We start from the raw sequence: 23,482 nt of genomic DNA on the forward strand, positions 1-23,482 counted from the left end.
ATGAGAAACGAAAAGAGAGGAGACAGTATAAGCCGTGGCTCGTGGCTTATATATATATATTCTGATCATGTGCGACATCGCTGCTCGAGATCAGCACTCAGCAATCTCTAACTTCACCTCACATCAACTTGTGCAATTGGTTCTTGGAAAACATCCCACGATGCTAAGAGGAAGAAGAGCAATATGTTACTCCTACCTACTCTAAATTTAAATATGAAGCCGATTATGTCAGCAAGCACTATGAATGAATTGATGTCTTACCTCATCACCGATGATCGGGAATAAAAGGAACGAACTTAAAAGGTTAAGCTTCAATTAGAACAGGGGGCGTAACCTTGCTAATTTGCTAATGTCAGCTTCCAGGTCCTATCTAGGGCTAGGCTGATACCGCGCACGTGGTTTCGCATACAGTACGTCGCGGGTACCATACGGTGCTCAGCAGTATTCTCGCTGTTTCGGGAATATTTTTCCCTCTCGTCCTTTGACTCGCACTGTCCGACCTGCCACCTCTTTTGGGGGTTTGAAGGGTTCGTCCCCCGACAATCGAGCGAGGAAGAGATAATTTCCGCCCGCTCCCATCTGTCCCATTTTCATATCTGCACAGTACTCTGTACGATGTATCACTAAATCTCCAAATCATTTGCATCAGATACCTTCTATCAGTCGATCGAGACCGTCAAGGTCATACATAAGAACAAGGCAAAAACGACACGTGAATAAGAGGAATTGAGAAGAGAATACCCCTTACCTAACCTCTTGAGGCTCGCAGGCCTGCCTTAATTTTGACATCTCGCATCTCGCATCTCGAATGTACCTATCCCGTCTGAGTGGCGTCTAGTATCAAGGAGGCACCCATAGGCGCGGAATAGCATTCTATTTTATTCATATCCTTACCACATCGCCTTGTCAAGCTCAGCCCAGCCTACTAGTCTACGACCCCTACTGCTACCACTTACTACTACATCATTTACAGTGCTGCCCTTCCTGTCGTCTATTGATCCTTTTTTTTTCCCTCTCTCCCCCGTCCAGCCCGTCTCAACTCGCCCTTTTATTAGCCTGTTACCCGCCATCCGCATTATTACACAACCATCACTAACAATTTGGTTGAAAATGATCGCCCGACGTCGTCGCTTAAGCACTAAAAGTATTATTTAATCTAACTAATCGACTAACCAACTAATGCATACATCCCGTACCGTTCATACATAAGATACATACACCGGATACATAAAAAATCATACCATAAAGCCATAAAGCTGTACCCATACCGTGTCGGCAACACTACTTTTACTGTGCCCGTGTGTGCTGTTTGAAAGCGAATCCCGCGACGCCAACAACTTAGCAACATCCACATCCACCTTCTCGACGTATCGCATCACATCGTGCACGTCCGCCTCTCCGCTCCGCCTTGTTCTTCTGACTCTATATCCTCTGCGCCTGCGTCTGCGTTTGCGCGACAGCGACGGTCACGAACAACAGTAGCAAGGTCAACCAGGCCAATTGTTTCGAAGTGAGGGAGGATACTGATCGACCTTAATCGATTATCGATCCGGAGCGAAAAAAAGCCGAACATTGAAAGTCAAAAAGTACTATTCGAAGTGTGGCGTCAACTCTTGAGTGACGGCGAGGAAGCTACGACAGCCCTGAGGTTTCCGTGTGTTCTGTGTCTGTGCCTACCGTACGTGTGGCGCGCAAGCGATAAACTCTATCCCACCGCGTTTCTGGGTTCAAACTCCGTCCAAATCGCCCGTCGTTCTTCGCCTTCTCATTTCTCACATCTCACATCTTACCACTTTCTTCGCCACGAACGCGGACGCGGATTATCTCTACGCTGCATGTCATCAGCCCTTTTCAACGTTAAGCCTCGTTGCCTGGACCCGAACCTAACAATCTTAAACGCGACCATCTTCACACAATCCTGGCCACATCCCGTCGTCAATCAACCGATCGCATAACGTCGAACGTGGCTTTGGTAATATTCACGTATCCAGATTAGCAAATAGAAAGAGAAGGAATTCGAAAAGGTCACTGTCTGCGAAAAGCTGGGAAGGTGAAAAAATTTAAAAATTGAAAAAAATTAGACAAGACGGTGTTGTCAGCAAAAGCTCTCCAAACTAAGGGTCGCTCGATCGATCGCGCATCGAGATCGCGACCGCTGCCGTGAACAGGGGATATACGGGAATACAAGCGTATGAGATAGCGATCAAGGTTGGGCGTCGATATCCACGCCGTGGATAGTCGACATTTGCAGAAATGATGGCAGCTAGCATAGGACCGGGTGGTTTTCATCCAGGAATGCAGCAACACCCCGGCGTTCACCCTGGCCATCCCATGGGCGCTCCGGGCATGGCTCACACTCAGAGCCAACCGGGCGGCCAACCGGGAATGCCTCCTCAGATGGCAGCTCATATGGCAGTGTCCGGCCCCGGCGGACAGGTCAATCCCGCCGCCATGATGGGAGGTATGCCTCCCGGCGCCGGCGGCCCAAACGCTCACGCCCTACAGCACCTAAGTCCCCAGCAGCAGATGTTCCAGCAGCAACAATTCGCAAGTGAGTCTAGCCAAGTTAACAAGTTCAAGTTCTAGCCATCGCCCGGCATATACGTGTCTAGGTGCCTAGGTACATATTTCGCGTCGTGCTTTCGCTAACAAATCCATGCTCCCGCAGTAGCCCAAAATCCTCAAATGCTCGCCCAGATGCAACAGCAGCGGTTGCTCCAACAACAGAGGCAGGCTATGATCCAGCAACAGATGTATAACGGCGGCATGTCGATGAATATGCCGGGGATGAACATGGGCAACATGACTGCAGCCCAGTTCCAGGCAATGAGGTCAAACGCGAACATGCAACGAGTCGCCATACCTCAGCATCTCCAGCAGGCGCACCTCGCTCAACAAGGACAACATCAAAATCCTCAGCACGCTGTAAATAATATCCCCCCTTTTCGTGCCGCAAGCTTCCCAGTTTCGCCTTCGATTCTAACGCTATTTACAGCATCTCCTAGCGCAGCAATTAGCACTCCACCAACACCAGGCTGCCCAGCAGCAGGCTAACAACCCGATGCACCAAGGTAACCAGCCCGGTCATCCCGGTCAGATGACTCCCCAGCAACTTCAGCTGCAGCAGGCCCAGTTAGGCCAGCCAATGGGGCAGCAGGTCCCGCAAGGCCCTCAAGGCCAAGGGCACCAACCTCAGCCGCAACCGCAAGGGCAGCCGCAACAGCAGGGACCGCAACCTCAACCCCAGCAACAACCGGGACAACAGCAACCCGGCCCGCAGCCCGGCCAACAGCCTCCGCCAAATTCTCAAGGTCCCCAGAGAGCTCCGACGCCGGCGGTCGCGCAGCCGAACCAACCGCAAACTCAAGGGCCGAATCCCGCTCAGGGCAACCAGCCGCAACAACCTCAGGGCCAGGGTCAGCCACCTAACGGTCAACAGAGCCAACCCCAGCAACCCAACGCGCAGCCGCTGCAAGCGGGCCAGCATATCCAACTCCCGGCCGGTATGCAGCAGCAATTATTACATCAGCAACAGCAGCAACAACAGCAGCAGCAACAGCAGCAACAGCAGCAGCACAAGAACGACGGCATGAAGGGCCACTGCCTGCTAAAGCTACTCCAGTTCGGCGAACACCTAAGCGGATATCAGGTCAGTGCCGCACGCCCCCGTCCGTCGTCACAAGTAATCGCTAACGTTAGGCACTCGATAGGGCTCGAGAACAAAAGATGATCTGACATATTGGAATAACTTCGTAGCGCAGTTCTTTTCGCCCAGAGGCGTCTTCAGACTCTCCCTCTTCGACGTCGGCATGGAGATGCCGAACGCAGAGCACGGGGACAAGCAATACGAGATAACGCAGCCCTCGCTAGCCAGATATTTCCACACGCACTACGAGAGCGGCATCAGGAGAATAAACCTAACCTTCGAAAAGGGGATTACAGATAGGCCGTTACCGAACGGGTGTCACTTCATCGAGAACCAGAAGGCAAACCTGACCTACTGGTTCGACAATTCGCATGTAGGTTGCACGAATCGCGGCGCCAGTGGTGGGGCGAGCAGACGAAATAAAACCCGAAAATCTAACAGCTGCGTGATTAGGTCGTCGCGTCGGGAACTCTACGAGCACAGTTCGACAGCGAACAGAAATTAGAACTTCTGGAATTCATCACCCAAGGTCACGAGGAATATCATTCGAGGAAGATGGTTATAGAGGCAGCGAAGCCGGCGCACAATTGGGTTAAAGAGTGGCACAGGGTGAACGGGCCAGACTCGCGACTGTCCCCGGAGATGAGCAAGAAGGGAAAGAAACCGATGAAATCGCCTCAAGTTCAACCCCCCGACATCGACCTACCCCAGTCGGCCGTGAAGCAAAATTCGGGCATCACGGAAGCCGTGTTCCAATTTCTCGAGGTACGAACCCTTTCTCTTTTCGTCTTTTCGTCTTTTGGTCTTTCCTCACGGCTAGTCGCACGCGCTTACGCTAACTTGACGCTCTAGATAATCGAAGTCGTCGGACAAATGAACGTAAGTTGCACATCTCTCAAGAAACTCAAGAAACGCTATACGTCCCGGGGAAACCCTCGAAAACTCGATCTCGTTACTGACTTGGACTTCGTCTAGCCCCTGTTCAACTTTTACCATACGCACCCCGGCCTCTCCCCTTACGCCGCGCTCGAGCAATACGTTAGCCAGAACATACATAACGCCCCACAGCAACCCATAGCAAACGGTCAGCCACAAGGCAACGGCCCTCCTAATCCGCGGACGCCTAGCTTCGGACAGTTCCCGATGGGCGCTTCGCCGGCGGCGACTCACCTACAGCTTCCGAACTCGCCTCATATGGGCAGCCCGGCGCAAGGACACATGCAAGCGCCAGGCATGCAATTGCAACAGAGTCAGCAAGGGACGAACTCTAGCGGGCCTAGCGCTAACACGAGCCCAGCAAGCAATAAGCGGAGGAGACCGTCGACCGTCAAGGCCGAAGAAGACAGCGGCGCCCCCACGCCTTCGAGCATGGGAGGCCAAGTCAACGGCGTCGGAATGGCTAACAAGAAGCCTCAGACGACGCCCCGGTTACAGAAACGCGCGAAAGGCAACCCGGCGTGATGACCGGCCCGTCCTCTTGGGCAGACGAACGCACATCGAAAAGTGAGGGCCGCATGTCGAGAAGCGAGAGAGAGTAAGAAGGGAGGAAGGAAAGAAGGAAAGAAAGAAAGGAGGAAAAAACCTAGCATACCGGCGTCACCTCTGGATACGAGATTCTGTACTGTTGTTCGGTCTTGGCTCGGCTGTTTTATACGCACTTATCACATCGGCTGGACGTTTAGGACTTGCATTTTTTAGGGGTCCGGGAGGCTCGGAGGTTCTCAGCGATTCCCCATCCACGATTGACGTTTTTTTCGACAACGCCGGACTAATTTATTTCGATATCTCCATCCGAACCGTCCGTTGTCAGTGGAATGCAAAGTAAAATCGGCGTTGGTCCACGGTTGTTCTATTAAATTCGAGCCTTTACGGAAAGGGGATCATAAGCGGCGGATGCTATTGCGTTGAAGGGATTCTTTATTAATTCCGGTGATTACGGGCAGAGTTTTGAAGTATTCACCTCGTGTACGATATTCCCACGGCTCCCCGCGCATCAAAGCCCATGCGCGGGTCGCCGTCCTCGGTTGTTGCGTTGTTGTTTTTTTATCTTGTCATCTGGACCAAAAAATTATCAGGCTGCGAGGGGTAGAAGCAGAGGAGAGAGAGGCCACAGGTAGAGCAACGCAAGCCGAGGCTTCTGATCTTTGGAGACAGACAAGAAAGATGGTTACTGAAACCGGTCTAGCCTATTCTCGAGAACGAATATGTGAAATGAAGTGTGCGTCTTGTATGCATCTTGTGATATGAGGTGAGAAGTCCTTGATAGCTGAAGCCGTCCGGGGATGAGAGGTAAAAGTGTTTAACTATGCTACCGAACTACCCCCATTCCATTTCGAGACGTAGATTCGACGTGCATTGGAACGACGATTAGGCAATGAACGTCGTAATGAGTTTTTAAGCTTTTAATACACATTCCGCATATTTCGAACCCAGACTCGCGTAGTATGTCACTCTTTAGAGACACAGTCAACCAATAATTTGCAATCCTCATAACGCATGACGAAGCAATTACCTGCTTGCCTCCTGTGCACATCGCCTTGTTACCTAGACTCCGAATCTTAGATACCTAGGGGCTACCTCGAAGACAGAAGTTTAGATATTAGGGGTCGCCGTAGGGGATTAGAAAAGCTAGCGATGATGAGGTAACGGGTGTCACTTCGTTATGTGCTCGATCAACTACATCTAGAATATAGATTATTGTCATAAACTATCATAGGTTGCTGTATCTAAACGTATTTCGTTACATTCAGGGGCCCTTTTCAGGCAGTAAGGTTATCTACTCTCAGCCAAAGAGCGAGATTCTTAGAACTGGAATTCAACTGAATAGAAGGTCGCAGAAAATAGAAGATAGAATATCAAGAATAATGGTGCGATTTGTGGTGGAATACTACCAACATCTTCCAGTGTTTGTAAACCAGGCTGCTTTTTGCCTCATTACACGATCTTGGAGCTACGTCTCATCCCCTAGGAGTCCGCTATCCTTCCTATGTTTCTAACCCTTAGAGGTAGATAGTAACATTGTGGACTACGAGGAAGAGTACCTAGGTCAGGATAATCTTGGGATGTTTCGTACTTATGAGCGTTAACTCAATGAATCATAGCCTACTGTCGCCATAGGTATGAAATCGATGTAGTAGCTGATGTTAAATCGAAAAGAGATAAGAGTCTTCAGAAGGTTCTAACACATGATCTCTGTGGATGATTGAAGCAACATAGATTTTTCACAATGTACCTTCATAGGTAGTGTTTATTGATACTGTCTCTTTACTTTAGTTATAGGCTACTATTTCCACCAGGGCGGATATTGACAGAGAGCAAGATCTTTGGACAGGATTTAGGTAAACGTCGGTATCGCATCGATATATCTGTCGGTGAAGCTTCTTTTCGAGTATTTCATGAGAGCCATACGTTCCCCAGTCGGTTACCTACCTAGATACTCAGAAAGGGTCTTGAAAACACGTTCAAGGTCTTATTACCGATGTCATCTAGGAATCGCGTTAAGCTCAACCTGCACAGTAGTGTATCTATTCTACTCTAAAAAAAATGTATGCTTGAGATAATTGAGATGATTGTGATAGCATCTTATGGTATGTTTATGAAGATAGACCCAGGATTCTAGATATCACCCCTATGTAACAGTAGCTTTTGTAGTTCATCTTGATGATATAACAATGTTTAATTTGGCATATGATTTGCTGAGTAGCTTCATTAATGGCGAGATAATATGGGGGGTCTACGGCATGAAATATCTCTAATAGGGGGAAAGAAACATGTGATTATGAGATAAGGGGCTCACAAGTTAAGCTATCAGCAGCATCAACTAATAGCGAAATAGCCCCTATAGTTCTTACTAGACCTTTATTTAGGTAGGTAATCTATCTAGATGAATCTGTTCGTCTAATGAAAGTACATCAAAATATATCAAGGAAGTGGTAATGTCGTGGGATTTGTAAGTGATTAGGAAGAGACCATCTCGACTACCATCCTATTAAACACCGCACGGCAAAAATGAAGGCCAGAATAATGATAGAATATAACCTCACACCGAGAATATTGATAAAAAAAAGTTTTCCACGCTTATCCTCTGGACGGCGTCAGTCGAGTGATGGAAGTGGGACTCGAACCCACGCGGATTGCTCCACTGCGATATTTTACCACCGGCATCTAATACTAGATTCAAATTCAGCTTGACCTGAACGCAGCGCCATAACCACTCGGCCATTCCACCTGATAATACAAGGACTATAAGGCTGTCGTTTCGTTTGGGGATAGACTCTTGAAACTCGCTAAGTATGCCGGATCGGAGGAGAGATTTGGTATCTCATATCTCATCGTTATTTGTGAGAATGATCTCATACTACTGCTCGTCAAGTATTCAATAACAGATAATAGACTAGTCTATGGTAGTCATGGACTTGCTAGAATGCTCGTCTTTATGGAACTCGGAGTGTTTGCTGTACTCTTGGTCCTAACTAATGAATTCAAAGCACATTCTTGGTAGTCAAATTCATTGGTGACAAGTCAGTTTAATGAAATGTATTGAATATATACGGTTTGAAATTTATGAAGTCCGTCTGATTATGTTCATTCTAACTCATGATCAAATACATGGTTATCCTTCTCGAGCTGGCGATGGAGTTGAGTCTAGGATGAGATTTGGCTTAACGTAGCTGGGTATTGCTGATCAAGTAACGACTTGGTAACGGGATAACATGGCATGTAACCCGAGTGGGCAGTCCATAACTAGCACGATTTTCTAGAAGTAGTGAGGCTAAGAGTTACTTGATATGACTAGGATCCGCCTTTTGTTAGCTATCTTCGGAGAAAGGCCTACGTAATAGTAGAGGTATTCAAACACGGTGGGTCTCCATTACATAGATAGGCATGTGGCATCATACGAATCATCTCACAAGCTGGACAACGGAAAACGGAGTTAAGCAATCGCGAGTCAACTGGTACAAATCCTGCCCATACTCGTACCAAACCGGAGAAGGAAAAGCGAGGATACAGATGACAAAGATGACACAGGTGAGTCACGACGTGTCACGACGGGATCCCTTGCACAAGACGACTTGGTGGACAAGAGCCACATTGGTTATTGGTGATATGAAATCAAAGACTAAGGTCATCTACACCTTGAGGACCATGACGCGATTAGTCGGGGAAGATGCCATTCTTATCAACCATCTGCCATGGCTATGCCCGCCTCATCCGTAATTCATTGCCACTATTGCACATCGTTGTCGTCCAGCCCAGAATAAAACCATAACGCCGTTTGGGAGTTAAAATTGAGAAGAGGCCCGGGGCCTTAGGCAGTCTCGCCGAACGTGTTCTCGCCCGAGTAGGTGATGTAGAGAAATCTATGGATGAGCGGGATGGTTAGTAAGACTGCCGGTCTATAGTGGGAATGCGGACAATTGACACTTACCCATCCTCGTCCTTGTGCTCTTCATAGATGCTACTCATGAGAGCGGCGGTCGGAGGGAGAACCTCATCTACGAAGATGAAGATGGCCTTCTCGGGAGATAGCTTAATGCGCTTTCGGATGACGTAGACGAACTGGCCTACGGTGAGGTCTGCCGGCACCAGGTACTTCTTCTTGTCGATGGTCGCGATATCGGATTTCTCGACTTTCTCGCAGATGACCTGTTTGCAGAGATATGGATTAGAATATGGGTGCGTATTAGGGTATTGGGAGGGTAAAAGAGCAAACAAAGCGGTGAGGTGATGGAAGCGGCGAGAACGGAGACGGAGCTGTAATGGGAGTAACGTCATTCTACGACGACCAGAACTCATCTAATGATTGCAATACAAGTCGAGTTTGGCAGATATAAATCAATATGGCAATATATACATACCGGAATGCGGTCGGCGTACTTCTGGCGGATGCGCTCGGCCTCTGCCTTGCGCTTCTCGAAGGGGTGCTCGTCCTTAAACTTGGATCGCATCTTGACGTTGTTCTCGGGTGCCGACGACGAAATGGGTTGAATGGTGCGAGGCACTGGGCGAGGGTTTGTCTCAAGAAATAGACGGTCGCGTTGGGGAGAGGCAAGGAGAGATGAAGAAATGCCGGGTGATGATGATGATGACGATAAAAGGTGGTTGAGGTTTAGGTTGAAGGTTGGAGGTTCGTAGGTTTGAAGGTACGGCTTTGCTTTTACGTGGGGGGGGTGGAGGAGGCAGCAGACGGCAGGTCCGACTTCCTAATGGAGACCCACAAAACAGCCAAGGCAACCTTTAGTGGCGCAGGTGATTTGGCTTTGATGACCAAATACCTACCATTTGCCATCTACGTTGTACGTACTCAGACACTTAGATACTTTCAATGTTAGGACCATACCTACCGTATCAGTTGTACCTTGGTAGAGCACTGAGACTCAAGTGACCTACCGAGCTGATGATTACAGTCACCCATAGCGATTAGCGATTATGCATAGCGTCAAAGGGTATGCCTAGATACGCATCACTGAGGTCCTTGCCATATGTACGCGATAGAGGTTATGCCTAAGGTTAGCACTTGAGAAGCAGTGCATACAACATTCAATGTCAGAATGTCGAATAGCACTTGACGTAGGGACCTATTAGTACCTACATAAGGTACGCTCTAGCAAGAAAGTACCCGTTATATTGAATTCACATCAATGTGAATAGTGGAAGTTTATGAATGTACGTACCTAGGTACCTTCTTCTACGGCTCTCTGCTTATCCATGTCAACTGGTCCTGTAGATGAGCGGGACAAGGCGGGGCACTATCAATGGCCGGTGAGTGACTAAGTACATCTGGAGGAACGTGACCGAGCCGAAAGAGGATTAGCTCGGTTTATTTTAGAGAACAAACATCTTTCAATTATGGTTTCTTATGTATTTCATTATTAGCCATTTCGATCACGGCATCTCGTCATTTGATCAGGGGTAATAATCATACTCGCAGATGTTTCTGAGCTCTTGACAAAGCATATGAAAGATGTTGAAAGAGAAGCGAATGACTATTACATTATTGCTCTGAATAGTTCATTGGTATGAGACATGAATAACTTTCCTAATGTATAAGACATGCTGAAGAGTTATCCGACGCAGATATCCGGTGCAGCCAAGTTTACATGATCCAAGTATGAAATAGGTGTATATGGTTTACTATATGATTTACTCATACCTGATTCTCTTAGTGAGAGGTTCACGATTGTGTACTCGATGAATTTCCTGGTGATATTGACCTATATCGTAAGCTGTGGAGCACTGATCAATCCTCAAGGTCGCCAGCATGGACTACGAAACCAGAACCCCTTTTACTACTACTAGGTACTGTAAAAGAGAATATGAAAAACGTCATTTATTGCTACATGACTTATTGTTTCTATCCACTACGAAACGATGCTATACTAATTTTGTTTCGTTTTCTTTTTCTTTTCTCTCTTCACCGAATCACGTCACCCTCTTTGTCAATTCCCTCTCCCATCTCCAAGATGTCGCTCCTAGCTAAGACACCGCTCCCAAACGTAGTTGCTTTGCGACCCGCCGCCCAGACCTCGTGGAATTTCACACTTTCATCGCTACTCGCCACGATGATGCAACCCTCTTCCGCAGTGCGACTCTTCAGCCTCTCCTTGGTGCGGTACGTATCGCTCGGCCCTCCCGGGTACGCGATAGCATACAGCGCCCGATGTTCGCCCTCCTACGGCACGGCGGCGACCTGCCGGCAGTCAGGCCAGCTGAACACGGCGATGCGGTACGGGTGGTCGGGCTGCGCGTATCCGAAAGTTGCCGCGATCTCCCGGCGAGTCGTGCTCCATATGAGAGACGTCACCTGCGCAGCTACCGAGATGGTGGCGAGAGCGGCGCCCGAATTCGTGTGATAGAAGTGGATGCATTTGTCGTTAGATCCTCCGCCCGTGGCTATTAGCCCTTGATGCCACGGACAGAACGCGATGGCTTTGACAGCCGCTCCGTGGCGCCATCGGTGCTTCTCCGACCCGGCTGGTAAGTATTTCATGGCAGATAGCGGACTGGGACAGTCGAAGACGACCGGAGACGAAACCGAGGCACCGTCTCCCGCATTCGCGTCATATGGTAAGAGAGGCCCCTTTCCGCCATAAGGAAGACTGACCAATGGTACCTTTGGGAAACTGAGACTTAGGCAAGGCGCTGCGTCGGTAACGCAGTCGACATTAAAGAGACAGCACAGATTGTCGTTGCCCCCGGTGGCGAACTGTTCACCGTCGAGGGACCACGCGAGGCCGCATATCTGTTGAGAATGGACTTTAATGCGAGCGAGCAAAGTCATGGCACCGCGCCAATTTTCCCGGGCCACCTCCTAGGGCTCGGGCCACTCAACCGAATAATAATAGACGTCGCCCATGTCATCGCCCACGAGAAGGTCTTCCGTCTTGACTAGGACACCGGGATTACACTTGCTCAGAGACGGTCGCGGCGTGGCGGCCGGACGCCAGGAGAGGCAAGCTATCGGTTCAGGGTGATATGCCTCGAAGCGGGGGAGCAGACTATCGAAGAGCGATACCAAAGAGAGGAGCCCGCTCGATCGACCAAATGCAAGTATCGACTTACCGCCCTGTTCCGAAGAGAACGCCACCGAAGTCAGCCACGACCCGTCCTTGAGTCCCGCGTTTAGTAGCGTGACGCCCGAGGATTCTGACCATCCGTAGAGCAGATTGCCTAGTCCTACGGCTAAGGTGTTACACGTTCGAGAATAAGCCATGATTGAGCAATAGAAGTCATCTCGCAGGCCTGGGGCGTCCAGGACCCTAGAAGCTGTTAGCGTGAGTCGGCTAGGAGAATAGAAAAGGGGGAAAAAGAGCAAGAAAAAGGGAAGAAAAGAAAGAACCACGCACTTGAAAGGTGCATTGGGAAGACAACGTTCTTCTTTGCGGATTTCTAAGGTGGCATTAGTCTCGACTGGGAACCGAAACACGGGAAAATTGCATCCTACTCGGTACATGACAGTCGTTGCTCCACTCACTTCCCGTCCATGTCGTCTTGGCTTCTCGTAGAGACGGCCTCTTCTTGTGCTTGCAACTTGGGAACGTTGAATATCCGTCGAAATCTAGTATTCTTTGAACACGATCAATTTTTAACGCCAGAGCGAGCCGACCCTCGTGCTTTTCCTGGTCTTCTTCCGACTTTGGCCGCGCGTTCGAAAATGACGTAGCATAGAGACGGGCGTTCGTGCCGGAGCTCACGCGGCGGCCTTGCCCGTCGTCAATTCCGCCGGGGGCAAGTCCTCCTACCGACCAGACGGCACCGTTGCTGACCTGTCGCTGCTCTAAGCTAAGGCTGTGCAAACTGAGAACTGTGCCGAGACCTCGTTGGTTACCGTCGGATCGAGATGCTTTCCGAGACGAAACCGGCGTAGGCCGCTTTGGCATGAAGCAAAATACGTCAGAAGCCGCGTCGTCCGTGCGATACAGCCGTTCAGAAGGTGACAGCTCGTGGACTTGCTTGGTGGATCGGAAGCGGTCCCCAAGCGGTACGCGGAAGGGCACAAATCGGTCGGGTGACGCGATAGGCATGTTGAATTAAAGAAGAAAGAGTGGAATAAATCAATGCCATAACCTAGGCGGAGAGAAGGAGAGTAATAGGATCCTGCGAGCTTTTACGTGGACCGGACACGAAACCCAGCTGCGTGTCTGGGGTATACCAACGTTCCTCCAAGTCAGGCGAACGAAGAAGGAGAGAAGGATATGAGGGTAAAAGGAGAGGAGGAAGGGAAGAGCACGAGAGAAAGACTCGACTTGTCCAAGGAGACGGTTTCCATTTTGGGAACAGAAGTCCCACGGAAACACGAGCTCACCTACCCAGGTATGTGCATGTAACAAGCTAACCTTGGAATAGAACGAAGTAAGTACTTTCGCTTGATGAATGCATATGCGCAACCCCATACGTATTCGGCATTGAGAATAAGGTTGTATTCGAGTATGGGTCACTCTATGCGCTTCCGATAAAATGAACGGGTTGTTGGAGCCTGTGGAAGTCGTAGTTTCAGATGAGATATAATTTTATTATAGATATAGTATGCTTGATGTTGGATTTTTAGTCCTAGGTTAGGGCTACTGTATCTATATGTAACTACCTACATAGGTAGGGGATATTCAAAGTTCTTAATTTACTGAAATGTGCTAATAAAGGTGTCTGATAAGCCCCAATGAATCCTAAGATTGATCAGTGATCGTGGTCGTGATAGTGATGAGATGAAGGAAAAGGAAAATATATCTGATTACATAGGTACGTATTACAGATTACATAAGTGGTCATATTAAAGAGTCATGCATCAAAGCAGATTACATTAATGCAGCTATGCAGTATAAGTTGAAGCTTAGCTTGTTAGGCAAAAGTTTAGCGTCCATTATCTTATCGACGGGACGTCATCGGTCGTGCGTTTCCATCTTCCACCTTTCGTCTTTTCTACTCAAATATTCTTGCCATGTCCCGTCGAAGATCGTCTGACGATTATCAACAGGTCAGATCTCCCGTACATAGTCAAGCCATTTCGACATGGACAGTGTATGTTCCCGAGCCGATTTCCCCCGCTTTCACGCATCGAGATAGCTGATGGGTAGCAAGATAGCACGGCGCAGCTCGCACTTCTCGAACCGCCCGAACTGAAGAACAACGACAGCAAGATCTCGACAAGATAAAAAAGTACCACGAACTTGAAGAATCTATCCGCACTCGTGCCTCCACTGAAAACTACGACACCACCCTCTTCCAACTCACTTCTAAACTACTCCGTCTAAATCCCGAATATTATACGATATGGAACGTCCGTCGCCGCTGTCTAATCTCTGGATTATTATCAAGACCCTCGGATGGGTCATCGCCCTCGAAGGAGTCACCGAATACTTCTCGGAGCGCCACTATGAATCCATCTTCAGAATACTCCTTACCACCATCCTCGGATGCGATCCCGCAACGCCGAGGCTCCCCGACAGCTGGGAAGAGTGGTACTACAGTTGACGGCGAGGAAGAGAAGACTACGAATTCGGACGTCGAAGTCATAAAGTCCGAACTTGCATTCACCATCCCGCTTCTTCTCGAATTTCCTAAGTGCTACTGGATTTGGAAGTATCGTAAATGGCTTCTCGAGCAAGCTATCGTACGACTACCCACCACGGCCGCCCGCAAGATCTGGGAGGCCGAACTTGCTCTGGCATCTAAGATGTTGACTAAAGATCGACGCAATTTCCACGCATGGGGCTACAGGCGGTACGTAGTAGCCGCGCTGGAGAGCCCTTCCCTCGGTGGACAGAGCATGGTCGAAGACGAGTTCGCCTACACCACCGGGAAGATCTCCGCCGACCTATCTAATTTCTCGGCCTGGCATAATCGGAGCCAGCTCATGCTACGTCTTTTGGAGGAACGAGGCGCGGACGACGCGGCAAGGAAGGCATTCCTCGAGGAAGAGCTCAGCTTTGTCCGAGACGCTCTCAACGTCGGCCCGGAAGACCAGAGCCTATGGTACTACCACCAATATATGGTGTCGCAGATCGTCAACCACGCCAGCGAACATGCCATAGCGCCAGCTCTGACGATTGGCGAGAGGGTAGCCTACGTGAAGGAGGAGATTGAACAGATAAAGGACCTGCTGGAGGATTACGATGACGTGAAATGGATTTACGAGTCTCTGCTCGAGTATACCATCGCCTTAAAACGGCTCGGAGAACAAGGGAACGAAGATATCCAGATCGAAGACCCTAGCAAGTGGCTAGCGAAAGTCCGATCACTAGACCCGATGCGAGCAGGGAGATGGAACGACGTAGAGAAGCAGTTGGCACATATTAGCATTAGATAATATGAATGACAAATGCTACCCGACTTTCCACGACTTTCTAGTCGCCTCTAATAGTTCTAACTCGATATCATACAGGTATCGTTCCGTTGCATTTACCCACGACTAGGCTCGCACCCGCTCCGACCAAGCCGTCGAAGTACGCGAGCAGAGTCTCTGCGGGTATCATATCGAGCAATCCGAGGGTGGGATTCGAAGACTTTAGCGTTTTCCCTCCGAACAGGACTCTTATATAGAATCCGTTAGCCTCCGTTCCTTTGGTCTGCGCCGTACTTGTCTTGGCGCTGGCGCTTTTGCTCGGGGACGGGCTCGAGGTCGGGGACGGTATCGCGTGTCCAGCCCGCTCGTATACCTCGAATATTATCTCGCTGCCCATGCCAGGCCACTGCGAACACCACGTCAGCTCTCACGTTCGCTCATGTAGAAGATTCCGACACGTTCACGATCTAGAATCTAGAATCTAGGGGGCTCTTAAACGGTAAAAACTCCTCACATCCGGGGTGTCATCGAACAAAGTATTTTGAAGCAGGATAGAAAATAGGTTACTCACCACCATAACATCGGTCTGTAGTATGCTTAGTACTCGACTGATAGACCCGTCGTGTGCAACGTTGTGGAAATAGATGGGACCGCCCTTGCCAGCTATCACGTCTCGCAGGTGCTGGCTCAGCTCGGCGATCCATACGCCATACGCGGTAGAAGACGCGGCGAGAGACGTGGGCGCATCACGGTACATTTGCGAATATTCCCACTCTCCCATGCGATAGACGGAGTCAGCCAGTGCCTGGTCGATGCACGTCGTCGAGTTGACACCGCCCACCAACTTGCACGGCAACGGTTTCGCGTGACATTGTCGCGCCGAAAGGTTATCGAAATAATGGTCGAAGCTCGCGTGGAAGCCGGAGTCGCTCGGAGACACCCCGGATATGTTATCCAAAGTGCTGAACAGACCTGCGGCGGCGCTTAGATGATCCTTCCAAGCCGCGTTGGAAGAGGATTTTATCGTGTTGAACAGGTTGCTGCCCACGCTGCAGGTATACTGAGGTTCCAAACTGTCCACTCCGACGCCTTGGATCATCAAGGGTACGGAGTCGGCCGTTCCCCACATGCCGTTGATCAGCATGCCGGCGACTTGGCTCGTAATCACGTTCTGGGTCACGCGATACGTCACCTTGCTTCGCCAATCTTCGCCTCTGCCGGGTAGGAATTTGAGCAAGTCGTGGTAGACTCCGTACAGATCTTGACCGTGGACCCAGGAGTCGTCAAGTCCGGCAGAAGTGATCTGGGGAAATTGGCAAGTTCCGATCCAACCCGACGGCGTGAAAGGATTGACGGAAGAGATATATCCCTTCCAGAAGCCGTGCGCGGGCTGCTTGTCGTCGCCTCCGAAGGGACTTCCGTAGTAGAAGAGGCCCTGATCGTCGCAGTTCCATCGGTAAGACTCGACTGGGAAAGCGTTGCTCGCATATGGAGTTCGCTTATGATGTCTTTGAATCTACATACGCTTAGTTAGCCGTACTCTCGTTACTCGGGGAGTCCTAGATCCAAGACAAACCACTTCGACGTATCTAAGCTTGTACTCAGCCGCAGGCTTGACGTATTCCGACTTCCGAACGTGAGGCATGTTGCACCAATTGTAGGCACCGTATTGGGACTTGGGAGTGTCCGAGGTGTTAAAAATAAACCCGTAGACCCCTTGACTATCGAGGACGGCGGTCAGGTTATTGACGGAGGTATTACTCGGGGGGTACCATCCTAGGTCGACATCCCGAGCAGCCGCCACGGCGCCGAGCGGCACCAGAAGCGAGGTCCACGACCGCATAGTATCTAATGGAGCTGAGTTGGTCGGTACGAAGCCCGAACAAAGCGACAAAGCAACGAAAATGCAGCAGGCAAAATAGGCAACCAAAGAAGCGTAAAGTCCCTGCTGTCGAGTCGGCATACCTACGTGTACCTACGATTAAATAGGTCCCTGGGTATTTATCAATGTCGAATGCGACACTCCCCTATCCACGTGATGGCAACCGTCAAGGCTCATTAGTCGGAAAGGATTCAGACGCCGCCTTGGAAATCCCATCGCACTAAAGTCATTTTACTATTACGTATGGAGTCATCCTGGTTATACTGGATCGTCCTATGAGCTATGTCGAAGGATGAGAAAAAAGGAAAAATAATCTCTTTCGATAAACTTGATTTGGCATGTCCTTTATTACGATCGCGGCGCACAGGGGCGCAACGGACGGCAGACGTCGTATATGACTTGGCACACGTTTTTGCAAGGATGAAGCTGACTGGTGGAAATGACCGTGTAGGTTTTGGGGTTAACCGGCTGGAGATTGGATTTATTCACTAAGGACGGCTATTTCAGGGGCTGTGGCGGTCATAACAGCGACCCTAACGCCCCTTTGCTCTTTTCGCCTTAGGTCTGTCTCTAAGGACCCTTGCGATCGGATGCAGTATCGTATTTAGTTATAGCATATCTGAGCATATATACCTAAGCAGCTAGAGCCTAGAGGTCTACGAAGATAATTTGGTTCTAGATTATCCGACTATGTAGACGAACTTGAAGTCTATCTAGGTAAAGTAATATCGCGAATGACAAACGCGAGATATCGGAAGCAATTCTTGATTAACATAGTCAACATGCTTCAGGGTTTGATAATTCCGCGCGCTAAAATACATCCATCACGAACCTCAACCTCGCGGATCAAAAGTACTTTTGCGTCTGCGTAAACTTCATACCAGCCGCGAAATGGAACAGCTTAGCCGCGATAATCGTGCGATCCGCCTTGGAGTACTCGACTAGGCGGTCGTATAACTCGCTCAGAGGCACGACGACGCGCTGTATGTGCTCGCCGTCCTCGAGCCGCTGGTCGGGCTCCTCGTCGCCTTCCCGCAGCTTCACCTCCACCATGACGAGCTGCATGTTCGCGTCCGTCATGCCCGGGTCCGCCGCCTGCACGGGGCTGACGCTCAGCACGCTGCAGTCGTAGCCCGTCTCCTCCTTGAACTCGCGCACGGCCGCCTGCTCCGCCGTCTCCTCGGCGTCGATCAGACCCGCTGGCCACTCGACGGTGTACGCGTCCAGCGGCGGCCGGTACTGTATGACGAGCATGGTCGAGGCCGGCCGCGACGGGTGCAGGAGCACGTTGCCCATCGCGACGGCGTCGACGCCCGCTTTTCCGCGCGTCTTCCGCGTCGCCACCTCCCACGTCCGCTGCTTGCCGACCTGGTCGGTGTAGTCGACTCGCTTGAGCGTCACCCACTTCGCCTGGTCGACGGGTAGCTCCGAGACCTTGTTGATGACCGGCTCCTGGGTTTTTTGGTGCGACATTTTGGTTTTTGAGGACGGGTGATATTTGCGAGATGAGGTTTGAGTAGGCGATAACGAGCTCAGGGCTGCCGTCCAAAGCCGAATACGGGTAGGTGAAGGTTTCAATGAGTAAACTTGCTTCATAGATATCGTAGATATCAGTATGTGTTGAAGATGTGTTGCATATGGCCTAGAGATCTTGGTAGATATTACATGTACCTGGTATTGCATACTGAAAGTTAGATTGAGGGGTATTACGTCACTACACACTAGTATGCACTTTACACTGGATGGACATTTACACAAAGGGTCTAGGACCTGCATATGCTTGTACCTACCGGACAAATAGCTATTGACTTAGACCATTAAACTTATCCTTTTCATCCCTTCATCCTCACCCCCTTTAGCTTATGTAAACATAACAACTTTGAACAATTCACGCCAGAGCCACAATTCGATTCTCGATTCTTTGATGATGTGCAATAGGGAAGAGGTCGATGATCATATGGAAATGATCCGTATCGATACCTCAGCGATTTTTGTGTTAACTATGTACCCATTCCTTATCCTGCCCGATGTACCGCATTGAAGCTTCACGATATACGTATTCCCGATCGGATGCTAGGTACGATATCATCCACATTCAAGCTTAATCCCCTAATCCTCCGCCTCATCTTTAATCTGAACCCTTGAAACCCTTGGAACCCGCCTTCGCGTTCTCCTTGTCTCGGGCGCGGACTGGGAGAGAGTTGTACAGCGAAGGACCCGCGTTCATGTCGCTGTTGGGGATCTGGGAGCCGAGATCTCTAGGGTTTTCTGGTCGCTCTCGCTCTCGCTCAGTTCCTCGCTTTCGGTCTCGTCTTGCGGGACTGGCAGATCGGTCCTTGTCCGCTCGCTTGACTCGGCGTTCCTTCTCTTCCTTGAATCGGCGTTCAGCCTCTCCTTGAACTCGGCGTTCGTTTTCGAGAACTTCTTCGGTCCTCCATCGATTACTGGAGTTAACGCATTTCTTGCAGTTGACGGGGACCTTGGCGTCCTCAACGTGGACTTGTCGAAGACGTCCAGCGGCGCAGAGGACAATCTTGCCTGTTTTCTTCGAAGTGCTCTTGCCACACTTCAGATGGACCTTCTTGTAAACATGGCCGCACTTCTGACTGAAGTACAGGTACTGACCGCACACGCATGGTATTTTGGCCTCGATGTTCTCGACGGCTCGCTTCTTGACGTCTTGCGCAAAACCTTTCTTGAGAAGAACGATGTTGTCGTTCTCGGTAGCCTCGTGGGCCTCGTCGGTCTGTTCACGATGCATCGTGTGAATGCCGTCCTAGCGTTGTCAGGATGCCGCGAATATCGGAATGACGGCGAGTGCCAATCTGATATTTCGGTTAGCTTGTATGGTTTGCGTATGGATGAAATGGAATCTATCTCACCGGTGGGATGTTATCATGCGGCAGTGAGACAGTGAGTGCGATAGTGAGTGTGATGATGGGTGTGATGGTTGGTGTGATAGTGTGTTCTTTGTGAAGATGAAGGTGAGGGTAAAGGTGAAGAGAAGATTCAGAACTAGGTTGGCGGTAAGGTAAGTTGATGGAACTACCTTATCGCTCTGAATCGACGGTAGGTATATGTTCAGGTTAAGATTCCTGGGCATATTATTCCCGTGTTTAAATATGTTTATGACTATTCTCGTGATGGACGCGGTGATGCGGTGGGAGGAAGGTGCGTCTGATCACCGAGGGTGATTCACGACGGCTGCACATTGCGGTGATTTTAACTACCCAGCCCGAAAGCAGGTGCGAGGTGACCGGCGGGATTGTTGATAGGCTGGCATATTTTATGACCCATGAGGGTACCTACTCAATGATTTTCTATTCAACGACAGTGGCTTCCGTTACTATACTCCTGATATACTTCTATGAAGAACTGGCAAGAGCGGCGTCAACTGGCAAGTGTCTACCAACCAAATAATCATTCGATAGATCAGTTGTCATACCTAGGTACCCAACCTACGTACATACATATTGATGTAAGTAACCACTGCATTATCTCAAGTGTTCCTTCCAAACCTACGTAGATACCCATCCTCAAGTATATATCAGTACAAGGCATCAGTGTACTCATACATCGTACCTGGACAGTCGTCCGTAAATCAGGAAACCTTGTTCTTCATGCAAGTGCATTGACTGATATTAGTCAAGTCTGGACAACTGACGGTCGTGTTAGATAACCAGGTACCTAGGTATATTATTTTAAGGATTTAATCTACTTGTGGTTAACCTTAAGATCATATTGTCTCAGTCATGAACTACCCAGGTAGGGCTCAAATTATTATATCTTTACAGTTCTATCATCTCGCCTACCTACCTACCTACATACCTACATACTACACAGGTAGTATTGGTTACACGGATGTCACCTGGACTGGAAGGCTTGGTATGGAGAAGAGCTTTAGAATACATGTATTAATATGACTGACTTCTAATACTATATATATCATTGGCTTCTAATGTTACGTATATTATTAGCAATTCTTGTAATAATAAGGGGAACTTCCAACAAGTAACCCTCACTCGAGTACTTGATACACAAATTACTAGCCTACTAGGTGCCAATGCTGAACATGTTCGATTAACCATCAAAGGATTATTGACCAAGTCCTAAGCCCTTTGTCTGGAAACAGAAGAGATACCCACTCAAAGGCGAGGGATAATGGAGATAATAGGGGCTCTAAAGAGCCTTCTCAAGTCAAGGCCTTTGTCTATCGTAAAGTAAAAAGGTTCGTGTGATCAATTTACACATAGCCATCGTCATATGCGACAAGTCTTGATACACTCACTCGACAGGTACATTTCAATAATGTCTGACGATCAGATGGATTATAATTCAGACGCGGGTCCGGAGCTGGTCGCCGCGAGGATCAAAACCTTCTTCGACCGTGCTCCTTGTTATAAATGGGAAGGTCAGATCGGTCGCGGAGCTAACGGCGCCGTGTATAAGTTCATCCGCTCGACCGGCACGAGATATAGAAGACTGGCTGTCAAGATTTGCCCATTAGACGTAGACCTAGGAGGTTATAAGTCGTACGACGAAGAGGACGAAGACATACCGGACGAACTTCAGTCACTAATGAACGAAAAGGTTTGGTTGCATGTGCGTAGGCCCTCCCTCGCGAATGACCTCGCGAATGACCTCGCGAATCGTTTCCACTTAACCGCTAACGAACCCGATAACAGAGGCTCCGCAACGGTTTACATATAATCAAATCGTTAGACCTACCGAACGACCCGCTCGACCCGCTCAACGCGACGCATCCGGGGGTCTGGCCACATCGAATGCGATCCTGGATCTTCATGGAGTTAGCCGAGAACGGCGGACTGGAAACTTTCGTCGGAAGACATCAGACGCAGTATGATGGGCAGGCTCTGCCGAATCGCCTGCTGTGGAGACTTTTCATGTGTCGTAAGTCCAGCTTCTCATCTAGAACTCGAGGCTCGTCTCCCACGATCTTAAGCTAATCAGACGTCGGAATCTTAGTGGTCAGGGCCTGTTTGGAGATGGCCTACTACAATGCTAGCTTGGACGGACGTCCGGTGGATCCGAAGACGGCCAGCTTGGCAACCCTGAACAGGATACAGCCAGGAGATCTAGCTCACATGGACCTAGGTCAACAAAACGTCGTGTTGGGCGCCACCGCACTCGACGCAAGCACGGAGCATAACGTAACTCCCATCCTGAAGGTGATCGACTTTGGCGAGGCGCTCATGGTAGACGCTGCCCAGTGAGTATCCCGTATATGAAAGAAACAGAAGAAGATATGGATATTTGCTCACTATTACTCTATAGCGAAATGTACCACCAATCAGGGTCAGATGTAAACGTCCGCCAGATATGTGAGGTGAGTTACAGCTCTCAACGGTCTACCAAAGCCTCTAAGCACATATTCTTCCGCGGATTACTAAATCGTAAGATAGGTCATGGTATACGTCGTACTTCAAAGGCGAGAGGATTTTAACAATGTCATTGTCACCTTCCCAAACGTTGGAACCTTCGAGACCCGGGCAAGCCCAATAGTCGACAACTACCATGATCTTCAAGCGGCCGGCGTGGATGATGACCTGCTACTGCTACTATGCAAGGGCACCTCGATGGACCTGAACGTGCGGCCGGGTTTACTCGAACTGGCATATATCGTTGCAGATCGAGTCATGAACAGGGGAGATAACGGCGTTCAACGGGAAACAGACCAAGACATAAAGCTTAGGGTCTCTTCTATAATCAACGACGGAGTCACGGAGCCCCGAAAGCGCAAGTGGGAAGGCGACCACTACAGCGACGGTGGGAGTCCGCCACGACGACGACGTGGCGTGGTGGTCTAGAGCCGGCGGGAAAGCCTTATCACGTCGATCCTAGTTTTAGTCTTGTCATATAATCCGATGTACTTGGGAGTTATGGATACTATAGGTAGTTTCGTGTAAATATGAGAGTCGGTATAGGACCTACCTAGGTATAGTATAGAACCTAGGTATAGTATAGGACCTTGGTATAGCGGACTCATGGGGCTAATAGATACTTGCCTAGAATACACTGAAACAACACGCTTATCATCATCGAAACAAGATGACGTATGAAGTATAAAAGGAAGAATGAAGAACAGATAGTGGTAGTAATGTTATATTATTAGGTCGTTAAGGATGTTATCCGTCCGAAGGACATTTTACGCCCA

The 23,482-nt window shown here is 49.4% G+C and overlaps 8 protein-coding genes and 1 non-coding gene across 9 annotated transcripts; 3 read left to right on the forward strand and 6 right to left on the reverse strand.

Moving 5' to 3' along the window:
- Positions 1–2,256: 2,256 nt before the first annotated feature.
- On the forward strand, positions 2,257–5,107 carry F4807DRAFT_463469 (LIM-domain binding protein-domain-containing protein; the record flags this gene model as incomplete). Its single annotated transcript, XM_048001988.1, has 7 exons — positions 2,257–2,551; positions 2,669–2,925; positions 2,996–3,649; positions 3,711–4,019; positions 4,100–4,411; positions 4,499–4,525; positions 4,622–5,107. The coding sequence occupies 7 exons, from the start codon at positions 2,257–2,259 to the stop codon at positions 5,105–5,107; spliced, it is 2,340 nt and encodes a 779-aa protein (XP_047851045.1).
- Positions 5,108–7,749: 2,642 nt separating this feature from the next.
- On the reverse strand, positions 7,750–7,874 carry F4807DRAFT_t120. Its single transcript has one exon. It is a non-coding gene; the product is annotated as a tRNA-Leu (tRNA).
- A 1,034-nt stretch (positions 7,875–8,908) lies between these two features.
- Positions 8,909–9,964, reverse strand: F4807DRAFT_223568 (microtubule-associated protein). The gene is made up of 3 exons (XM_047994087.1): positions 9,505–9,964; positions 9,075–9,292; positions 8,909–9,006 (listed from the first exon to the last, which is right to left on the reverse strand). Exons 1-3 carry the CDS (start codon positions 9,592–9,594, stop codon positions 8,955–8,957), a joined length of 360 nt encoding a protein of 119 aa, XP_047851046.1. The 5' UTR covers positions 9,595–9,964; the 3' UTR covers positions 8,909–8,954.
- A 1,096-nt stretch (positions 9,965–11,060) lies between these two features.
- Positions 11,061–13,170, reverse strand: F4807DRAFT_453303 (WD40 repeat-like protein; the record flags this gene model as incomplete). Its single annotated transcript, XM_048000441.1, has 5 exons — positions 11,061–11,249; positions 11,328–11,957; positions 11,994–12,405; positions 12,493–12,535; positions 12,591–13,170. 5 exons carry the CDS (start codon positions 13,168–13,170, stop codon positions 11,061–11,063), a joined length of 1,854 nt encoding a protein of 617 aa, XP_047851047.1.
- An 840-nt stretch (positions 13,171–14,010) lies between these two features.
- F4807DRAFT_223629 (protein prenylyltransferase) lies at positions 14,011–15,678 on the forward strand. Its single transcript, XM_047994088.1, has 3 exons — positions 14,011–14,031; positions 14,118–14,161; positions 14,226–15,678. The coding sequence occupies exons 2-3, from the start codon at positions 14,153–14,155 to the stop codon at positions 15,447–15,449; spliced, it is 1,233 nt and encodes a 410-aa protein (XP_047851048.1). The 5' UTR covers positions 14,011–14,031; positions 14,118–14,152; the 3' UTR covers positions 15,450–15,678.
- On the reverse strand, positions 15,483–17,488 carry F4807DRAFT_223700 (phosphoglycerate mutase-like protein). Its single transcript, XM_047994090.1, has 3 exons — positions 17,002–17,488; positions 15,997–16,941; positions 15,483–15,831 (listed from the first exon to the last, which is right to left on the reverse strand). The coding sequence occupies exons 1-3, from the start codon at positions 17,386–17,388 to the stop codon at positions 15,517–15,519; spliced, it is 1,647 nt and encodes a 548-aa protein (XP_047851049.1). The 5' UTR covers positions 17,389–17,488; the 3' UTR covers positions 15,483–15,516.
- Positions 17,489–17,951: 463 nt separating this feature from the next.
- On the reverse strand, positions 17,952–19,130 carry F4807DRAFT_438333 (NUDIX hydrolase domain-like protein). The gene has a single exon (XM_047999108.1). It carries the CDS (start codon positions 19,081–19,083, stop codon positions 18,154–18,156), a length of 930 nt encoding a protein of 309 aa, XP_047851050.1. The 5' UTR covers positions 19,084–19,130; the 3' UTR covers positions 17,952–18,153.
- On the reverse strand, positions 19,128–20,794 carry F4807DRAFT_438334 (uncharacterized protein). The gene has a single exon (XM_047999109.1). It carries the CDS (start codon positions 20,066–20,068, stop codon positions 19,436–19,438), a length of 633 nt encoding a protein of 210 aa, XP_047851051.1. The 5' UTR covers positions 20,069–20,794; the 3' UTR covers positions 19,128–19,435.
- Positions 20,795–21,615: 821 nt separating this feature from the next.
- On the forward strand, positions 21,616–23,135 carry F4807DRAFT_463477 (uncharacterized protein; the record flags this gene model as incomplete). Its single annotated transcript, XM_048001989.1, has 5 exons — positions 21,616–21,909; positions 21,993–22,218; positions 22,294–22,537; positions 22,603–22,654; positions 22,731–23,135. 5 exons carry the CDS (start codon positions 21,616–21,618, stop codon positions 23,133–23,135), a joined length of 1,221 nt encoding a protein of 406 aa, XP_047851052.1.
- Positions 23,136–23,482: the final 347 nt, after the last annotated feature.

Source organism: Annulohypoxylon truncatum, assembly GCF_022578515.1.
Source record: "Annulohypoxylon truncatum strain CBS 140777 unplaced genomic scaffold F4807scaffold_33, whole genome shotgun sequence".
Lineage (NCBI taxonomy): Eukaryota > Fungi > Ascomycota > Sordariomycetes > Xylariales > Hypoxylaceae > Annulohypoxylon > Annulohypoxylon truncatum.